We start from the raw sequence: 20,131 nt of genomic DNA, 5'->3' as shown, positions 1-20,131 counted from the left end.
CTTGTGTGTAGATTAGTGACACAACATCTAAATGTAATACATTTTAAATTCAAGCTGTTACACAACAATATGTGGGAAAAGTAAAGGGATGTGAATATTTTCTGAAGGCACTGTATATGTATATTTTGTACTCTGGTATGGAAGGTCATTTCCTGCAATTTCATCCATTTTGCCATGGGGGTTTTGTACTGTGTATTTAAATACTGTATTCTCAACATACAGTACCAGTCAAAAGTTTTGACACACTTTCTCATTCAAAGGTTTTTCTTTATTTTTACTATGAACACTATGAAGTAACACATATGGAATCATGTAGTAACCAAATAAGTGTAAACAAATCCAATTATATGTTATATTTTAGATTCTTCAAAGTAGCCACCCTTTGCCTTGATGACAGCTTGCACACTCAAAGGCATTCTCACAACCATCTTCACCTGGAATGCTTTTCAAACGGTCTTGAAGGAGTTCCCACATATGGAGGTGTGTTTTGGGTCATTGTCCTGTTGAAAAACAAATGATAGTCCCAACCAGATGGGATGGCATATCGCTGCAGAATGATGGCATATCGCTGCAGAATATTGGTAAAGTGTGCCTTGAATTCTAAATAAATCACTGACAGTGTCACCAGCAAATCACCCCCACACCATCACAACTCCTCCTCCATGCTTCATGGTGGGAACCACACATGCGGAGATCATCCGTTCACCTACTCTGCGTGTCACAAAGACACAATGTCCATTGCTCGTGTTTCTTGGCCCAAGCAAGTCTCTTCTTATTATTGGTGTCCTTTAGCAGTGGTTTCTTTGCAGCAATTCGACCATGAAGGCCTGATTCACGCAGTTATAAGGGCACAAGGCGAGACCCAAATGCAGACACAGGAGGCAGATGATTGAGCTCTGAAATGTATTATGACAAAAGGGGGTAGGCAAAAGACAGGTCGGTGTACAGGCGAGAGTTAATAAACCAGGTCAGAGTCCAAACAGTACCAGGAGATAGGCAGGCTTGAGGTCAGGACAGGTAGGGCTTCTGTAACTAGGTCCGAGTCCAAACAGTACCAGGTGATAGGCAGGCTCGAGGTCAGGGGCAGGCAGAGTGGTCAGGCAGGCTCAGTCAGGACAGGCAAGGGTCAAAACTAGGAGGCAGAGAAATGAGACTGGGAAAGCGGGAGCTGAGAAACAAAATTGCTGGTTGACTTGACAAACAAGGAAACACAGGGATAAATACACCAGGGAAAACAAGCGACACCTGGAGGGGGTGGAGACAAGCACAAGGACAGGTGAAACAGATCAGGGTGTGGCAGCAGCAGTCTCCTCTGAACATTTGATGTTGAGATGTGTCTGTTACTTGAACTTAGTGAAGCATTTATTTGGTCTGCAATTTCTGAGGTTGGAAAGTCTAATGAACTTATCCTCTGCAGCAGAGGTAACTCTGGGTCTTCCTTTCCTTTGGCGGTCCTCATGAGAGCCAGTTTCATCATAGATGTTAGATTGATGTTAGATGTTTTTTTCTTGAAATGTTCCGTATTGACTGACTTTCATGTCTTATAGTAATGATGGACTGTCATTTATTTTTGTTATTTCAGCTGTTCTTGCCATAATATGGACTTGGTCTTTTACCAAATAGGGCTTCCACAAATTAACTTTCAACATGGCACACCTGTTCATTGAAATGCATTCCAGGTGATGAAGCTGGTTGAGAGACTGCCAAGAGTGTGCAAAGCTGTCATCAAGGAAAAGGGTGGCTACTTTGAAGAATCTCAAATATAAAATATATTTTGATTTGTTTAACACTTTTTTTGGTTACTGCATGATTCCATATGTGCTATTTCATAGTTTTCATCTCTTCACTATTATTCTACAATGTAGAAAATAGTAAAAATCTAGACAAACCCTGTAATGCGTAGGTGTGTCCAAACTTTTGACTGGCACTGTAGCTCATTCTAATATTTCTACTACTGTACAATGCATTTTAGGTACACTGTTTATACACAATGCATATTTATTTATATACTGGATTCTTGACATAGCTTACTCTAATATATCTACTACTATACATATCATTCTTAGTATAACTGGTGTAAATTAATCTGTTGTATATACATATATATACATATGGATTACTGTTACACTGCTATTTGGATTGTTCATTGGATTAATTTTTGACATTTCTAGATCATTTTTTGTATTATTTGTGTACTTGTTTGACATTTAACTCAATTGTTAGGAGCTAGTAGCATAAGCACTTAGCTGCACTGGTTATAACATCTGCTAAAAGTTGTACACAACCAATACATTTTGATTTTGATTTGTCAAATGGTACAGGGGCCCACTCAGGCCGTGAAAAAAAAAACGGTCATGTTACATCAATGAATAAATGTTGCTTGTAAAAACAAGTTCCTAGTCGCAGCTGTTATTATCTGAGTACAAAGTAGGAAACTTTGCAAACTTTGTTTACAATTTCATTAAGAATGAATTATGAGTGTTGATGTGAAGGTGTATCATTTATGGAATGCATTTGATCTTTGTTATATGGAATGTTTGTCCAGAGTTAATTGTGTTGCTGCACAATGCGGAGGAGAGCTGGACTTAAATCAATTATCAACGCTCTATCAACATCTGTCAAAGCAAACATGCTGATATGGAAAGCTCATATCAAGGCCAATTAAACGTAAATAAACCTTCAATGAACTTCATTCCAACTTAATCAAAACCAAGAGGTGATACAGTATCTGAACAATCAAAAGGTCTGTACTGAAGATCACCGACTCTCCAGACATTACCGCGGACTGACCAAATCAAGTGTTCACATACTTCAATAATCCACTCACATTGCCACTCCGTACTGTTCGTCAGTATTACTCAGTGTTAATGGAACAGTGCATATTTATACTGGCAATTTGCTTGTAAGCAAAATCCTCCAAATGCAGATCCTGCCAAACGCCTGTCTTGAACTGGGATGGGAAAGACTAATCAACATGATCATTTTGGACAGATCTGGCAGTATCACCACCGTGGTTAGACACTGACATCAGACGATACACATGAGATGATGTACCAGTTGTTTTGCTGTTACTATACAAACAAACATAATGGAAAACAACTTCTTTGGTTGTGAGTATCATTCTGAAAATACATGGGACCATGTCACTGAGCAGACATTTATTGTAATCAAATTAGTCCTGCAAGCTGGAGAAGAGGGCTGGCCATCAACCTGAGATGAGTTGATTTGGTGCTTCATAGACACAACTTTACCCAAGTTTGACCAAATATGGAGATATCCTTCTAGGAAATGGATCACTGTAGCAGGTGATATCGGCACACAAATGGGTATTTTCTTGGTAAGTCACCATGGTGATAAACACTGATAGGAAGGCTGATAATTGGGAGACAAATTGTTCAAGACAGCCTCACTCAATCCACTATTGTAATCAGCATAACAAAATGCTCTGTGATTTTAGAAAAAAATAGGATTTGATGAATTCTAGTGGTATGTATATCAAAAATATTGATCTCACTACTAACAGTGCAGTTGACTGCAAGGGCCGTAATACTATGGGGGGGGGGTTGTATATTTACTTTTGATCTCACACTCACAGGTTCTAACACCCAATATCCCTGATCAAGCCAGAACATAAATAATACCTTTCATCTCCTGATTCTCCTCATACATAGAAACAAGTGGAGACAGAGTTTCCCATGTACAGTCATGTAGTCAAGTCAGAGTAGGAATAATAGAACATGTCAATGTGATTCCAGAAGGTAACTTACCCTCTTCATGCAACCTAATTTCACTTCCATACAAAGAATTGTATTTAGGCATTCAGGTCAGCAAAGTACAACTGTTGGTGATTAAAATTGGCAGCATGAGGGTACAATATACAATAGACTGCAACACACCAGTCTCTACAGAACACCTTCTACACTAGACAACAGAAGCCCAAAGGGTGTCCACCGAACCAGACCTTCACAGCGCTATCAACATGTACATTTCATTAAACATTGTAGACATTTGCAGGCTTTCCCCACGCATACAAATTGCAATGTATAGACTTTGCTTTGTCACACACAACAGAGTTTTATACTTTTTAAAACATCACTCTCTCTAAACCACGGAGGCTGTTAGTTGACATTTTAGGGTGCTACAACGACTGGGTTCCAGATCCATACAGTTAACATCTGCAGATATACACACAGTGCACACAGCTAAACACCTGCAATGTACCAAAGGTCAAATCTATGTAGCACTTAGCCTGCTTCTTTAGTGAGCTTCTTGAAATGCCTCAACCCTTCTGTCTGTCTACTTGGAAGGAAGGTTAATAGTAGTGTGCCAAATGGTGTAGTGATTACATTGAACATATCTTCTATTCTGTTAGGCCTACCCTTTGCCACAATGAAGACGCACAACACAGAGGACGGTGATCATTATCTTTGTATCAGTTCATGACTGCAATGTTCATGGGAAAAGCTAATTGTGACAAAAGAAGCATCATGGCCCAATGTAGGCTACAGTACGGCTGTGTCAGTGAGAGAATCAAAAAGAGTCCAGGTCTGTTTGAGGTGAAGAATATTAAACCCAGTGTTTCCCCAAGGATTGGTAGTGATACTGTAGTGATAGTGGGTGTGGCCAATTGCACAGTCTTGGCTGCAGAGACAAAATGTTGCTTTTTTAAAGCTAATTTCCTTAAATATGTTCATGGGCCGGAGAAAAATATGTACAGTTTTAAAGTTAGTTTTCTGCAATACTACACATTTTATCATGGGCTGAGAGAAAAGAAAACCGTTTTAGAGCTAATTTCCTGCAATTCTACACATTTTAAAGCTAATTTCCCATGGCTTATGCCATTCTTATGCTATCAGAGTGACTCAAACCTTACAACACAATCAATGAAAAAAGTTCTTAGTAGCTAGCTAACTTTTTAATTTGGATCCCGCGACACAGTTGGCATCAGTTGCTGAGACTGGTAGCTTCTGTCCAGTGATCCTGCCAACCAAGGACGGGTCTGAGGAGCTTTTTGGGCTTGCAGCTAACCTAGCTGCTAGCTAGCTGCATATCAAGCTAGCAGGGTTTTCTTGAGGGCTTGAACACAGCCAGAGACGCGGTTAGCCATTATGCCTGGGACTGCGGATTGTCCCTGGTTTGTGGCTGTCTAGATCCTTGATGTTTGTTGTTTTAAATCTTCCCTGTGACTTGCCCTGTCTCAAACTGCGAGGAGTAACAGACTAACCTACGTTGCTAGCTACCATGACAAAGACCAAAGCCGGCAGGTGTACCGTTGAGGACAATGGTGTCTCTCTATCAAACGTGAAGGATCTTTTAACAAACAAAAATAGTTCTACAAGCAGTTGTTACAACAACAAGGAAATAGCTTATTAAAGTGTTTTGTCCAAATACTGGTAGATTCAACTAATAAAAGAATGGACAACCTGACCAGAGAGATCCAGGACCCGAAGAACAGTTTGCAGTTCTCCCAGGGTCAGCTCAATGAGTTGAAACAGGAGAACAGCAAAATGACAGCAATCTGTAAGTCATTGAGAGAGGATATCAGTTATGTATGTGAATCCATGATAAAAATGATGGATAAATCAGATGGAACAACATGGTTGTGGACGGAATTGCAGAATCTCCACATGAGACTTGGACGGAGTCTGAGGACAAAGTGAGGGAAATGATCTCTGAAAAACTGAAGATGGACCACAGGAAGATTGGCGTGCACACACAGGATTGGAAAACCCACCCCCAGCCCAGGTGACAGGCCCAGGCCAATAGTGGTAAAATTCCTGAGGTTCAAGGACAAGGTAGCTGTTCCTGAAAGAGCCAAGAACTTGAGGGGAATGTATATCTTCCTCAACTATCCTGAAGCTGTGCGCCAGAAGAGGAAAGAACTGATCCCAGCCATGAAAGCTGCCAGAGCACGTGGGGACATTGCTTACATCCGCTATGACAGGCTCATTGTCCACCCTCCCTCCCAGAAGCCTGGAGGGGATGAGAGAGCCAAGCCTATGGGTTCGTAGTTTCAACCCCGCAGCACGCACGCACGCACGCACACACACACCGCAGACACACCAGTTGATTAATGTACTGCTGAATGTATATTTTTGTATCTTGCTTTGTATGCTCTTTTCAGTATTATGTCTATCTCTGATAAGCTACCCAGGAAAGGGCTGAACATATTAATATATGTATCCTTAGAAATAAGGTTCATGAAATCAACAACTTGATAACATCAGATAACATTCATATTTCAGCCATTTCTGAGACTCATTTTGATGATACAGAAGTAGCAATACACGGATATAACATCTATAGAAGAGACAGAAATACTTGGGGGAGGTGTTGTGGTATATGTTCAGAGCCATATCCCTGTAATTCTTAGAGAAGATCTTATGTCAAGTGTTATTGAAGTGTTGTGGATGCAGGTTCACTTGGCACATCTGAAGCCTTTTCTTTAGGGGTGTTGCTATCAGCCACCAAGTGCTAACAGTCAGTTTCTAAACAATATGTGTGAAATCCTTGATAGAGTATGTGATGTAAACAGAGAGGTCTACTTTCTTGGGGACCTGAATATTGACTGGGTTTCATCAAGTTGTCCTTTCAAGAGAAGGCTTCTTACTGTATCCGGTGCCTGTAATCTGGTTCAGGTTATTAATAAGCCTACCAGGGTGTTTACAAACATACCGGAACAAGATCATCCACATGTATCGATCACATTTTTACTAATGCTGTAGAACTTTGTTCTAAAGCTGTATCCGTACCTATTGGATGCAGTGATCACAATATAGTGGCTATATCCAGGAAAGCCTAAGTTCCAACAGCTGGGCCTATAATAGTGTATAAGTGATCATACAAAAGATTTTGCTGTGACTCTTATGTGGATGATGTTCAAAATATTTGTTGGTCTGATGTGATTAATGAGGAGCATCCAGATGCTGCACTTATTATTGATAAACATGCACCTAAAAAAAAACCTAACTGTTCAGGCTCTATTTCTTTATTTTACCTTTATTTAACCAGGCAAGTCAGTTAATAACACATTCTTAATTTCAATGACAGCCTGGGAACAGTGGGTTAACTGCCTGTTCAGGGGCAGAACGACAGTTTTTTACCTTGTCAGCTCGGGGGTGTGAACTTGCAACCTTCCGGTCACTAGTCCAATGCTCTAACCACTAGGCTACGCTGCCGCCCCTATGAATTGATGAGGAATTGAAATGCATTAAAAAACTAATAATGAAAGAAATGCATTGCAGGTTTGAATTCTGTAAAGTTAGTGTGGGAGAGTGTGGGATAAATAATTCTTATCGGTCAATAATGACAAACCTCATGGGATTGACAACTTAGATGGAAAGCTACTGTGGATGGTAGCTGACTCTATAGCCCCTCCTATCTGTCATATCTTTAATCTGAGCCTAGAGGAAAGTCTTTGTCCTCAGGCCTGGAGGGAAGCCAAAGTAATTTCGCTACCCAAGAGTGGTAAAAGCGGACTTTGATACTATTGACCATGACCTGTTGTTGACCATAACCTGTTGTTGAAAAAACATACATGATATGTTATGGCTTTTTTAGTGTGGATTCAGAGCTATCTATCTAATAGAACTCAAAGGGTTTTCTTTAATGAAAGCTTCTCTAATGTCAAACATGTAAAGTGTGGTGTACCGCAGGGCAGCTCTCTAGGCCCTCCACTCTTTTCTATTTTTACCAATGACCTGCCAGTGGCATTAAACAAAGCATGTGTGTCCATGTATGCTGATGATTCAAACATATACTCACCAGTAACACAGCTAATGAAGTCACTGAAACTCTATTTTTTATGGAATGGGTGGCCATTAATAAACTGGTCCTGAACATCTACAAAACTAAGAGCATTGTATTTGGTACAAATCATTCCCTAAATTCTAGACCTCAGTTGAATCAGTTAAGCTGAGGAGACTAAATTACTTACTTACCTTAGATTGTAAACTGTCATGATCAAAACATAAAGATTCAATGGTTGTAAAGAAGGGCAGAGTTCTGTCCGTAATAAAGAGATGGTCTGCTTTTTAGACACCACACTCCAAAAAGCAAGTTTCTGCAAGTTCTAGTTGTATCTAATCTTGATTATTGTCCAGTCACTTGGTCCAGTGCTGCAAGGAAAGACGTAGTTAAGCTGCAGCTGGCCCAGAACAGAGCGGCACGGTTTGCTCTTAATTGTAATCAGAGGGCTGTTATAAATACTATGCATGCCAGACTCTCTTGGCTAAGAGTTGAGGAGAGACTGACTGGATTCTTCTTATTTTTATAAAAACATGAATGTGTTGAAATTCTCATTGTTTGCATAGTCAACTTACACACAGATCTGGCACACACACTTACCCCACAAGACATGCCACCAGGGGTCTTTACACAGTCCCCAAATCCGGAACATATTCAAGAAAGGGTACAATATTATATAGAGCCATTGTTGCATGGAACTCTGTTCCATCTCATATTGCTCAGATAAACAAACCTGGTTTCAAAAAACAGATAAAGCAACACCTCACAGCACAATGCCTCTCCCCTATTTGACCTAGATAGTTTGTGTGTATGCTTGATATGTAAGCTGCGTATGCCTTTAAAACAAATGTATGTAGTTCTGTCCTTGAGCTGTTCTTTTCTATTGATATTCTGTATTATGTTTCATGTTTTGTGTGGACCCCAGGAAGAGTAGCTGCTGCTTTTGGAACAGCTAATGGGGATCCTAATAAAATACCTAAAATACCAAATATACAAATGGTTGGGGAGTAACGGATTACAAAAAAAACGGTATCTGTAAATCGTTACGTTACCAGCAAAAATATTGTAATCAGATTATAGATACTTTCAAAAAACTAGATGATTACTTCGAGGATTCAATTTAAATTCAGAAAGGATGTGCGGGGAAAAAAATAATTGACACTTCTCTGTTTTCTCATTGACATTCACATCAGCATTGAAAAAAGGCGCAAGTTTAAGTTTATTCCACCTGAGCGAATCTGACCACAAGTCAGAGACCACTATGATGACACACTATATTTAAAATGTATTTGGTGGATTGCGGGAAAAGAGCAGGAATGGGCTTTTTGTAGGCTACAGTCCAAGCTATCTCTTCCAATGGTGCAACTGCTGTCAGCATCCAAAGATTATCCAACTGAAATAAAGGAGGTCAGGATAACAGCAGTGGTGTAGTGTACAGCGATACGGATATCACTTATTATTGATATCTACATAGCGCATTGATGTGAATCACACTGCTGTTCTCTCATTTAGCTATTTGTGTCTTACGGATTGTGGTTGTTGTTGATGGCTGTTCACAAATCTAAATGTGTATTTGAACCCAATAATGGTTGAATTCAAGAAGTTTAAGCTGCCTATCAATCATTGTTTTTGATACCAGTGGGCAGCAAGTGACAAATGTGCTCTTGTAACAGCTGCATAGTTCAGATCCCAGCCTATGTAATAAAAGTGGGGATTTTATTGCTCAGTCTAATTCATTTATTTTATTTTTTAAATGTAACCTTTATTTAACTTGTCTGCTAAATGACTTAAATGTAATGTAAATGTTAACTAGGCAAGTCAGTTAAGAACAAATTCTTATTCACAATGACGGCCTACACCAGCAAAACCCAATTAAGCTCAGCCCTATGGGACTCTCAATCACGGCCGGTTGTGATACAGCCTGGAATCGAACCAGGGTGTCGGCTCTAACATTGAGATGCGGTGGTGATAATGCAGTACAGGGCAGTGCTGATAAAAAAAAATGGACACCTCCTCAAACTCGCACATTTTTGATAGACTTTAAGGGGCAATCTGTCGTTATATATATTTTTGGATTTATAGATTATATTTATATAACTGGTTTCCTTCCTCTCCGTCATATATATATATATGGCCAGCAACTGTATGTACATTTTAACAAAGTTCAATTGGTAACATACATTTTTGTCTTCTTCTATTGTCTATTAAGGGGAACGTAATCTAAAAGTAACTGAATGTAATTAGATTACGTTACTGAGTTTGGGTAATCCAAAAGTTACCGATTACAAATTTGGACTAGTAACGGTACCGGATTACATTTAGAAAGTAACTTACCCATCCCTGCATTTACAGTGCCTTCAAATAGTATTCACACCACAACTTTGTCCACATTTTGTTGTTGTTACAGCCTGAATTTAAAATGGATTACAATTAGATTTTGGTCACAGGCCTACACGCAAAGCCCCATAATTTCAAAGTGGAATGAAGAATTTCTAAATTTTTACAAGTGAATTAAAAATGAAAAGCTGAAATGTCCTGAGTCAATGAGTATTTAACCCTTTGTTTATGACAAGCCTAAATAAGTTCAGGAGTAAAAATGTGCTAAACAAATCACATAATAAGTTACATGGACTCACTCTGTGTGAAATAATATTGTTTAACATGATTTTTGAATGCTTACCTATGTACTATCTGTAGCCCACACATACATTTATCTTTTTAGGTCCCTCAGTCGAGCAGTGAATTTCAAACACAGATTCAACCACAAAGACCAGGGAGGTTTTCCAATGCCTCGCAAAGAAGGGCACATATTTGTAGACGTTTTTTGTTTTTAAACAAAGCAGACATTGAATATCCCTTTGACCATGGTGAAGTTATTAATTACACTTTGGATGGTGTATCAATACACCCAGTCACTACAAAGATACAGGCATCCTTCCTAAATTGCCAGAGAAGAAGGAAACCTGTCAGGGATTTCACCATTAAGCCAATGGTGAGTATAAAGCAGTTACAGTTTGGCTGTGATAGGAGAAAACTGAGGATGGATCAACAACATTGTAGTTACTCCACAATACTAACCTAAATTACAGAGTTAAAAGAAGGAAGCCTGTGCAGAATACAAATATTCCAAAACATGCATCCTGTTTTCAATAAGGCACTAAAGTAAAACTGCAAAAAAAAAAGAAAAAAAGAAATATAACTTTTTGTCCTGAATACAAAGTGTTTTGTTTGGGGCAAATCCAACACAACACTGAGTACCACTCTTCATATTTTCAAGCATGGTGGTGGCTGTATCATGCTATGGTTATACTTGTCATTGGCAAGGACTAGGGAATTGTTTTGGATATAAGTAAATGGAATAGAGCTAAGCACAGGCAAAATCCTAGAAGAAAACCTGGCTCAGTCTGCTTTCCAACAGATATTGGGAGACAAATTCACCTTTGAGCAGGACAATAACCTAAAACACAAGGCCAAATATACTTTAGAGTTGCTTACCAAGGTGACGTTGAATGTTCCTGAGTGGCCTAGTTACAGTTTTGAATTAAATTGGTTTGAAATTCTATGGCAAGACTTGAAAATGGCTGTCTAGCAATGATCAACAACCAACTTGACAAATTTTTAATAATTTTTTAAAGAAAAATATAGCAAATATTGTACAATCCAGGTGTGAAAAGCGCTTAGAGACTCACCGCTGAAAAACGTACAGCTGTTATCACTGCCAAAGGGGATTCTAACATGTATTGACTCAGGGGTGTGAATACTTATGTAATTTAAATATTTCTGTATTTCATTTTCAATACATTTTAAAACATTTCTAAAACAACATATTCACTTTGTCATCAGGAGTTATTGTGTGTAGATGGGTGAGACAAAATATATGTAATCAATTTTGAATTTAGGCTGTGGAATAAGTCAAGGGGTATGAATACTTTCTGAAGGCACTGTATATTTATTGCCATGGCGGCGGAGACTGTCCACAGTTTTTGCTCAAGCTCTGAGGTAGAATAACTTAGTGTTCATTAGATTAACAGATACTGCATCTGCAGTAACTTTCAACTACACCCTAAAATTGTAATCCAGGAATGTCAAATGCAGAAACATGTCCCAATGGTGCAGAGCTGTTGACAGGGATGTAGAGTTGCTACAGGAAGTAGTGTTGGGGGCCATATTGAGAGCAGTCCCAGCTAGCACATTTGGTTTCTTGGAAGTAATGGTAGCATACATTTTTGGTTTCCCATTGGTTCTGGGAACGAAGATATATGTTTCTGAGAATCTAGTGTAGCACATAGGGATGTGTGAAACTTGCTCCTCAGCCTTAAGTATCCCACTTGCTTTGCCTCATTAGCTAGCTTTTGAGGTGGTGCGATCGGCTACCCTTGAGGAGGGCGGTCACGTGTGTTTTTAAGGCAGAGGTCCCGAGTTCGAATCCCGAATTGTTGACTCGCTTATGTGTCCTGTTCGGCCCACGGGCCTTATGTTTAGCATGTACGCTAGCCTATTAGCCACGCTATGACTACGTTATGACCGACTTGTGATCATTGCCCTGAAACAGTGCATCCCGCCCGAATGGGTGGAGGCAGCAAACAATGTACGGGGGCGCCAGCTGTGATTTACAGCTATACATTTTTGGGAAAAAAGTGATTCAATGTATTGGTGAATTATATTAATCATGTATTGAAATGCATCCATCTATTCTGCCAATAATGCCTTACTGGATTTTTTAGTAAAGTAGAACCTATTTCAAACCTCTTATGAAGTTGGTTTTTTAGCATAAAGTAGGAATTTGATATCTTTCACTGATATTATGATTGTCTGTTTGTTTCATATCTGCAAAGTAGTTAATGCTGTCAGTTCCACTTTAACATTCTCTGAACGTTCTGAGAACATCATTTAAAATAGAACCATAAGGAAACCTGTAGGAAACGTTATGCTGAAGTACTAATATTCCCACAGAAGAACGTTGTTTCTTAACGTTCGTTGAACTTTGAGAACATTCCCAATGCCAAACCAGTTGGAGAACATTCCTAGAACAATACCAAAAAATGTAATTAAATGTAACCATGTTGGAACTTTTAGGAACATTCCGTTAAAGTAATAACGTTGTTTTGTCATGTTCCTTAAATGTATTGAGGATGTTCCAAAGCCAAGCAACTATCCTACACCATTCCAATAACATTTTGGGAAGGTTGCAGGCAACGTAACCATAGGACAACCATACTCTCACGAAGCTCTAAGAAACATATGGTTCTCAGAACAGTTTAATGCTAGCTGGGGTAGGAGGCACTTATGTCTCTGTGGTGAACCAACACACTGAGAGTGAATGTATTTACTTTACAAATGAGCAACAGCAAACAAAGAAAGTAGGGGTGCTTGACAACAATGACAAAAATCCATCAAAGGGGCTTACCAAGAAACATTTCCAAAAGGACTAATTGCAGGCAGAAGGGAGCACTCAACAAAAAGGCAGAGATCAATTTTTTATTTGCTCACTTTAATCCATTGTTCAGGGTAAGTACAGGTGATTTACTCATTCTGAACAATGGACTAAAGTGCTGAAACTCCTTTCTGCCTGAATTAGTCATTTTCTTGTAAGCCCCTTTGATTAATTTACAAATGTATTTCTCTCATACCACAGGAGGTTGGTTGCATCTTAATTGGGGAGGACGGGCTCGTGGTAATGGCTGGAGTGGAATCGGTGGAACGGTATCAAATACATCAAACACATGGTTTGGTGCCATTCCATTCGCTTTGTTCTCACCATTATTATGAGCCATCCTCCCCTCAGCAGCCTCCACTGCTCTCAACCCTTGTGGGCAATACAGATTCAATGACACCTATAAAGTACACATTTTTATCCTAACCTTGTGGAATTCCCAGTCAAGCTAGGTTCCATTTGGTTGTATTGACTCGTCACCTTGCCACTAAGAGAGCTTATACACAGGAAAGCATATGTTCTGGTGCAAAATGGATACTGTAGCTACATCACTTAGATATAGACATTTTAGATAAAACATAATCCATCCATGCTTTTATCTTTTTATTAACTTTTATTTATTTAAGTAGGCAAGTCAGTTAAGAACAAATTCTTATTTTCAATGACGGCCTAGGAACCCTAGTGGGTAAACTGCCTTGTTCAGGGACAGAACGACAGATATGTACCTTGTCAGCTCGGGGATATGAACTTGCAACCTCAACACTCTAACCACTAGGCTACCCTGCCGCATCTTGGATGCAACAGTGATGACAAGAGAATGCTACTTCTGGCAAGATGGTGGAATGCTTTCAAGATGCTAGAACATTGTGTTAGCGGTTAGCTAGAGGCAGACTTGAAGATGGTGATACTGCTTTATTATGCGATGATGTGAAGTGTAGTTATTTCAGGTTGTAAAAGCCCAGGTAGCTACAGTATAGGGCTTGTCAATTGTTGAACAACATAGTGAAAGTTTTAACAGTGTTTCCACTATATATTCATTTTGAATCCTTCCTTATTTGCTATGTGAATAAAACCAGAGTGCTCAGCGAAGTGCATCAAAGTGGATTGTAGTCTGTGTGTGAACCAAGGCTAAACCTGCTTTTCAGCCACAAGAACTTAATTCTCTGTGTATATTATGACCTTGCTACACAAGGCTTGGTTTTTGACGTGTAATGTCCTTATGCCTTTTTCCTGCAGATGACTAAACACACACTCTCTATCGACACTTTGTTCTGCTGCTGAAAGCAGCTTCAGAATAAACAAATACAAACTAGAGCAGCTAAAGCTACTAAGCAAAAGGAAATCCATAACAAATACTGAAAACAATGGATGCACAATTCAACACAGAATGGATTTTGACCATCCTATGTAGGCATTATAACATAACTAATAATGTGTTATTCAACATCCTGAAACCTCATGGAAAGACGACCAACAGCATCAATGTAACAGTATAACTTTACGTCCGTCCCCTCGCCCATACCCGGGCGCGAACCAGGGACCCTCTGCACACATTGACAACAGTCACCCTCAAAGCATCGTTACCCATCGCTCCACAAAAGCCGCGGCTCTTGCAGAGCAAGGGGAACTACTACTTCAAGGTCTCAGAGCAAGTGACGTAACCAATTGAAACGCTATTTAGCGCGCACCACTAACTAAGCTAGCCGTTTCACATCCGTTACACATGTGATTATATGGGTAAAAGTAACTAGGCAATCACTGAACAAAATATAAACACAACATGTAAAGTGTTGGTCCCATGTTTCATAAGCTGAAATAAAAGATCCCTGAAATTTTCCATATGCACAAAAAGCTTATTTCTCTCATTTTTTTTGCAGAAATTTGTTAACATCCCTGTTAGTTAGAATTTCTCCTTTGTCAAGATAATCCATCCACCTGACAGGTGTGGAAATTCAAGAAGCTGATTAAACAGCCGTATCATTGCACAGGTGCACCTTGTGCTGGGGACAATAAAAGGTCACTGTTTTTGTCACACAGCACAATGCCATAGGTGTCTCTAGTTTTGAGGTCATGTGATATTGGCATGCTGACTACAGAGTGTCCACCAGAGCTGTTGCCAGATAATTTAATGTTAATTTCTCTAGCATAAGCTGCCTCCAGCGTTGTTTTAGAGAATTTGTCAGTACGTCCAACCGGACTCACGTGCATGACGCCGTGTGGGTGAGCGGTTTGCTAATGTCAACATTGTGAACAGAGTGCCACATGGTGGTGGTGGGGTAATGGTATGGGCAGGCATAAGCTACGGACAACGAAAAAAATAGCATTTTTACGATATCAGGAATCAAGGTAAGGCCCAAGTGCAGACTATGTGAAATAACAATATTTATTTGAACCACATGGGCAGGCAAACGAGGCCAAGGTACAAGATGTCAGGCAGGCTCAGGTCAGGCAGAGGTCGGTAATCCAGAGGTGGAGCAAAGGTATAGGACGGCAGGCAGGCAGGCTCAGGGTCAGGGTCAGAGAAAGGCATTGGTCAGGCAGGTGGGGACAGGGTCAGGACAGGCAAAGGTGAAAAACCAGAAGGACGAGAAAAAGAGACTAGGGAAAAACAGGAGCTGAAACAAAACGCTGGTAGGCTTGAACAAACAAGACGAACTGGCAACAGACAGAAAACACAGGTATATATACGCAGGGGATAATGGGGAAGATGGGTGACACCTGGAGGGGGGTGGAGACAAGCACAAGGACAGGTGAAACAGATCAGGGCGTGACGATAGACGGCAATTTGAATGCACAGAGATGCCGTGGCGAGATCCTGAGGCCCATTGTCGTGCCATTTACCCACCTCATGTTTTAGCATGTTGCTAAAATCTCTCTGTCCTAACATTTTTCCTTACTAGGAACTAGAACGAGAGAATCTTTTCATAATGTCCTCCCAAAAAATGACCTGCCCTATCCAGTCTACGTCCACCATTTTCTGACAGCTGGAGCAAAAGTCCTTTCACCCTCTTCCATGACTGTTATCTACAAATGCATTTGGAGCTTGTGTTTTAATTCGCAATGATAAACATCAAGATAGATAGCTAATAAGATGTTAGCTAGCTGATGATATTTGATTTACTTAGCTATACAGTAAAGTTAGCTAGCTAGCATCTCATCACATACAGTGGTCTACCTGTATGCTAGCTAATAATAATATATACATGTAAGTTCTGTGAATAAGTTCTCCAACTGCCTCTGTTTTTTGGAATCCTTATAAAAATCTCCAAAAAAATCCTACCTCTCGCAAATATTCTGTCATCATCCCCTTCATTTGAGGAAGATGACTGCTTAAATATTTTATGAATCAAATATTTTTTTGTTTGTAAAAAATAGTAACGTTAAAATAACTACCATATTGCATGTGTAATAATGACAGCATTTGCTTCCCATATGTTATGTTTTGTATGGTATGTATTCATTTGTGGATGTACATCACCCATTTCGTATGATATGTTACGAATTACAATTCATGTTATATGTTACAAATTTGCTAAACTTACAATATGTTATGAATTTGCAAAACATACAATATGTTACAAATTTGCAAAACGTATGATAAGTTACGAATTCTAGCTAGGTGGCTAGCGTTGCCTAGGCTAGGGATTAGGGTTAGGGTTTAGGAGTTAGGTTAAAAGGTTAGGGGAAGTAAGGCTGTCCCCAACTAAATAAAATCTTGGTAGACTGAAAATAGTCTGTTTTTTCGACCAATCAATTGGTTGACATTTTCACTATGTGACTGACTCCTGACCACTTTAATGCTAGAAGAAAAAGTATCTTACGCAAAATCCGTAATGATTTTCCAACAGCTTCTATTCTAGTTGCAGTAATTTGATTCTGAGCGGAAAAAAGAGACATCTGCTTTGTGTCTCAGACATTTTTTAATAGAGAGACATTAGGGTGTCTCTAATACCGTTTGTTTTTCTGCCTACTATATTACACAAAAATGAATCCAAGGAGTAACCACTACAACTGTGAATATGGCCGCAGAGTTACCAGTTAAGAATGAAATGTTATTTTCCAAAACGTAATAAAATAGAAACACATGGACGGTAGACTTGTAACATTTTGTATGGAAACAAAGTCAATCATTATGTGAAAAACTCACAAACAAAACACTGAACAATAAAAAAAGGCTAAGTCACCCTGGAGAGAAGTATGTAAAACAGCTACTTCTCTCTCTCTCTCTTTCTCTAAACAGCCTTTGAGAAAGATAAATGATGATACAAAAAGATCACAACATCCGTCACCTTATCCGATTTCAAAAGGAAAACATAATCATAAAAACATGAATAAACAAACACTATCCCATTTCAAAATGTCAATGTGGTTCAAAAAGCACATACATACTACTTCTGGGCCAATTGACAATCCAGGATGTAGTCACATGCATTTTGTTTTCCCCCCTCTGTGTATCCAGTAGTGTTGATGAGGTCATATAGGCGCGGGCTGAGTGGCCTAAGTGCCTTCCTCACACATGTGCCTCTGAGTCTGGTAGAAGAGTACAGCACTGCTCAACGTGCCCAACCAAATTGGGTATGGAAAAAAACGGGGTATAAGAGCAAATCTAAATCTCCCTAATGATGCCCCATCCTTTACTTGTCTTCACTTGACGATGAATGTCTGGAAGCCAGAATAGGTTAACAGTTAAACAAACTCAAGCTTCTGAGTTTGAGTTAAACTCTCACTATGTTGTTCAACAATTTAAATATGAATTCTTTGATGACCCTGATTGGAGAATAACCTGGTTTTCTCTTCAGACCTCAAAATGTCACACCCTGATCTGTTTCACCTGTCTTTGTGTTTGTCCCATTAATTTTTTTATGTTTTTATTTAACATTTATTTAACTAGGCAAGTCAGTTAAGAACACATCCCTATTTACGGCCTACCCCGGCCAAACCCTAACCGGAAGACGGTGGGCCAATTGTACGCCGCCCTATGGGAATCCCAATCACGACCGATTGTGATACAGCCTGGAATCGAACCAGGGTCTGTAGTGACGCCTCTAGCACTAAGATGCAGTGCCTTAGATGTCAAATCCTACCTGTTTTCCGTGTTTCCTGTGCTATAGTTTTTGTTTTTCTTAGTCTTCCCAGTTCTGACCTCTGCCCGTCCTGACCCTTATTCTGCCTGTCGTGCTGTACCTGCATGACTCTGATTTGGATTACGACCCTTTGCCTGCCTTGACTTCTTTTGCCTGCCTTCATAAGGCATTGCAGTAACAAAAACGAGAGCACAGGAAACACAGGAAAACGCTGGTAGGACTCGACGGGACAAGCACAAAGATAGGTGAAACAGATCAGGATGTGACACAAACGTCTTGGGCAATATCTCATCTCAGATGAATCAAAAAGTATTAGAAGTAAGATAGGGCACCAGAGACTCAGCTTAACCCACCTACCTGAGAGAACATTATGTGTCTGTACCTGAGAGAGAATGATCTTAATTCAAGGCTAAATGATAAAAGGTAGGACACGTGTGGGTGGTCCAGTATCAGTTCCTTACCTGAGTGCAACGGAGGTCCCATTGACAGATCCAGAGTAGCGTCTGGTGGGGCCGTAGCTCCCCTGGCGTACGTATCTCTCACCACCACAACACAGTACCATGAGGAAGGCCCGTCTGAAGGCCCTGTTCAGGAAGGCGTAGAGAAAGGGGTTAAGGCCAGAGTTAATATAGCCAAGCCACAGCCAGGCGGTCCACATCTGCCAGGGCACACTGTAGTGGATGAAGGGGTCCACCACGTTGGTGATGAAGAATGGGGCCCAGCAGAGACAGAAGCAGCCCATGATGACAGCCAGGGTCTTGGCAGCTTTGGTCTCTATGCGCATGCGACTGGAGCCCTGCTGCTCGGAGCTGAGGTAGTGATGGGGGGGCGCCGAGTAGTGGGCGGAGCCTGCCCTCTGCAGCGTGCCGATCTGCCGCGCGTGGCCCATGGCGGTGATGTAGATGCGCTGGTAGGCCAGCACCATAAGGCCCAGGGGAACGTAGAAGGCCACGGCGGAGCAGATGAGAGCATGCGGACGGTTCACCACGAATACACAGTTGGTCTTGTTGCTGTTGCTGCTGCTGCTGCTGAACTTCCTCTCCTCAATCTGGAGACAGACAGCATGCAGAGAGAGAACAAGCAATGAACAAGCATATCCACATACAGGAAGAGGCATGTGCGTTCTGTTGTATCCACATATGGAATAGTGACACGCTTGTATCCCCTTCAACCCGAGAGTGTAACGATTGCCTAATGTCCATTTACTGACTCTCTTAAACTATGAACGGGTAGACGTTGACATATAGTATTATTTGTGTTCACAAACTGGTAGCTGTGAATTGTGCTCAGCACTGACTCCAGTGTTTAGATCTCAGTGCGCTTGGAATTTTCTTGGGTGTTTATGTCTATGTAAATGGTAGTGGTAGCTTTAGCCTAGGATGGTTGAGTGCACTTGGACAGCACTTACACTGAGAGAACAAAACATTAGGAATACCTGCTCTTTCCATGACATAGACTGACCAGGTGAATCCAAGTGAAAGCTATGATCCCTTATTGATGTCACCTGTTAAATCCACTTCAATCAGTGTAGATGAAGGGGAGGAGACGGGTTGAAGAAGGGTGTTTAAACCTTGCGACAACTGAGACATGAATTGTTTATGAGTGCCATTCAGAGGGTGAATGGGCAAGACAAAATATTTAAGTGCATTTGAACAGGGTATGGTAGTAGGTGCCAGGCACACCGGTTTGAGTGACAAGAACTGCAACAATGCTGGGTATTTTCACACTCAACAGTTTCCGTGTGTATCAAGAATGGTTCACAACCCAAAGGACATCCAGACAACTTGACATAACTGTGTGAAGAATTGGCGTCAACATGGGCCAGCTTCACTGTGAGACTTCACTTTTGACACCTTATAGTCCATGC

At 40.4% G+C, this 20,131-nt stretch overlaps 1 protein-coding gene across 2 annotated transcripts in view; it reads right to left on the bottom strand.

The window, feature by feature from the left end:
- The window catches only part of LOC124048725 (5-hydroxytryptamine receptor 4-like), a 63,260-nt gene that overhangs the window by 13,209 nt on the left and 29,920 nt on the right, over window positions 1-20,131 (bottom strand). Inside the window, exons 6-7 of one of the 2 annotated variants that reach the window (XM_046369771.1) lie at window positions 18,726-19,312; window positions 17,286-17,842 (exon numbers count right to left, since the gene is read on the bottom strand). In XM_046369771.1, the coding sequence (XP_046225727.1) occupies window positions 17,815-17,842; window positions 18,726-19,312 (615 nt within the window). In that variant the 3' untranslated portion in view covers window positions 17,286-17,814. Of the gene's footprint in view, window positions 1-17,285; window positions 17,843-18,725; window positions 19,313-20,131 lie in introns of those variants that run through there. The other variant, XM_046369770.1, reaches the window with a different exon arrangement.

This window comes from Oncorhynchus gorbuscha, linkage group LG11, assembly GCF_021184085.1.
Source record: "Oncorhynchus gorbuscha isolate QuinsamMale2020 ecotype Even-year linkage group LG11, OgorEven_v1.0, whole genome shotgun sequence".
Lineage (NCBI taxonomy): Eukaryota > Metazoa > Chordata > Actinopteri > Salmoniformes > Salmonidae > Oncorhynchus > Oncorhynchus gorbuscha.
This window is presented reverse-complemented; position numbering and strand designations above follow the sequence as displayed.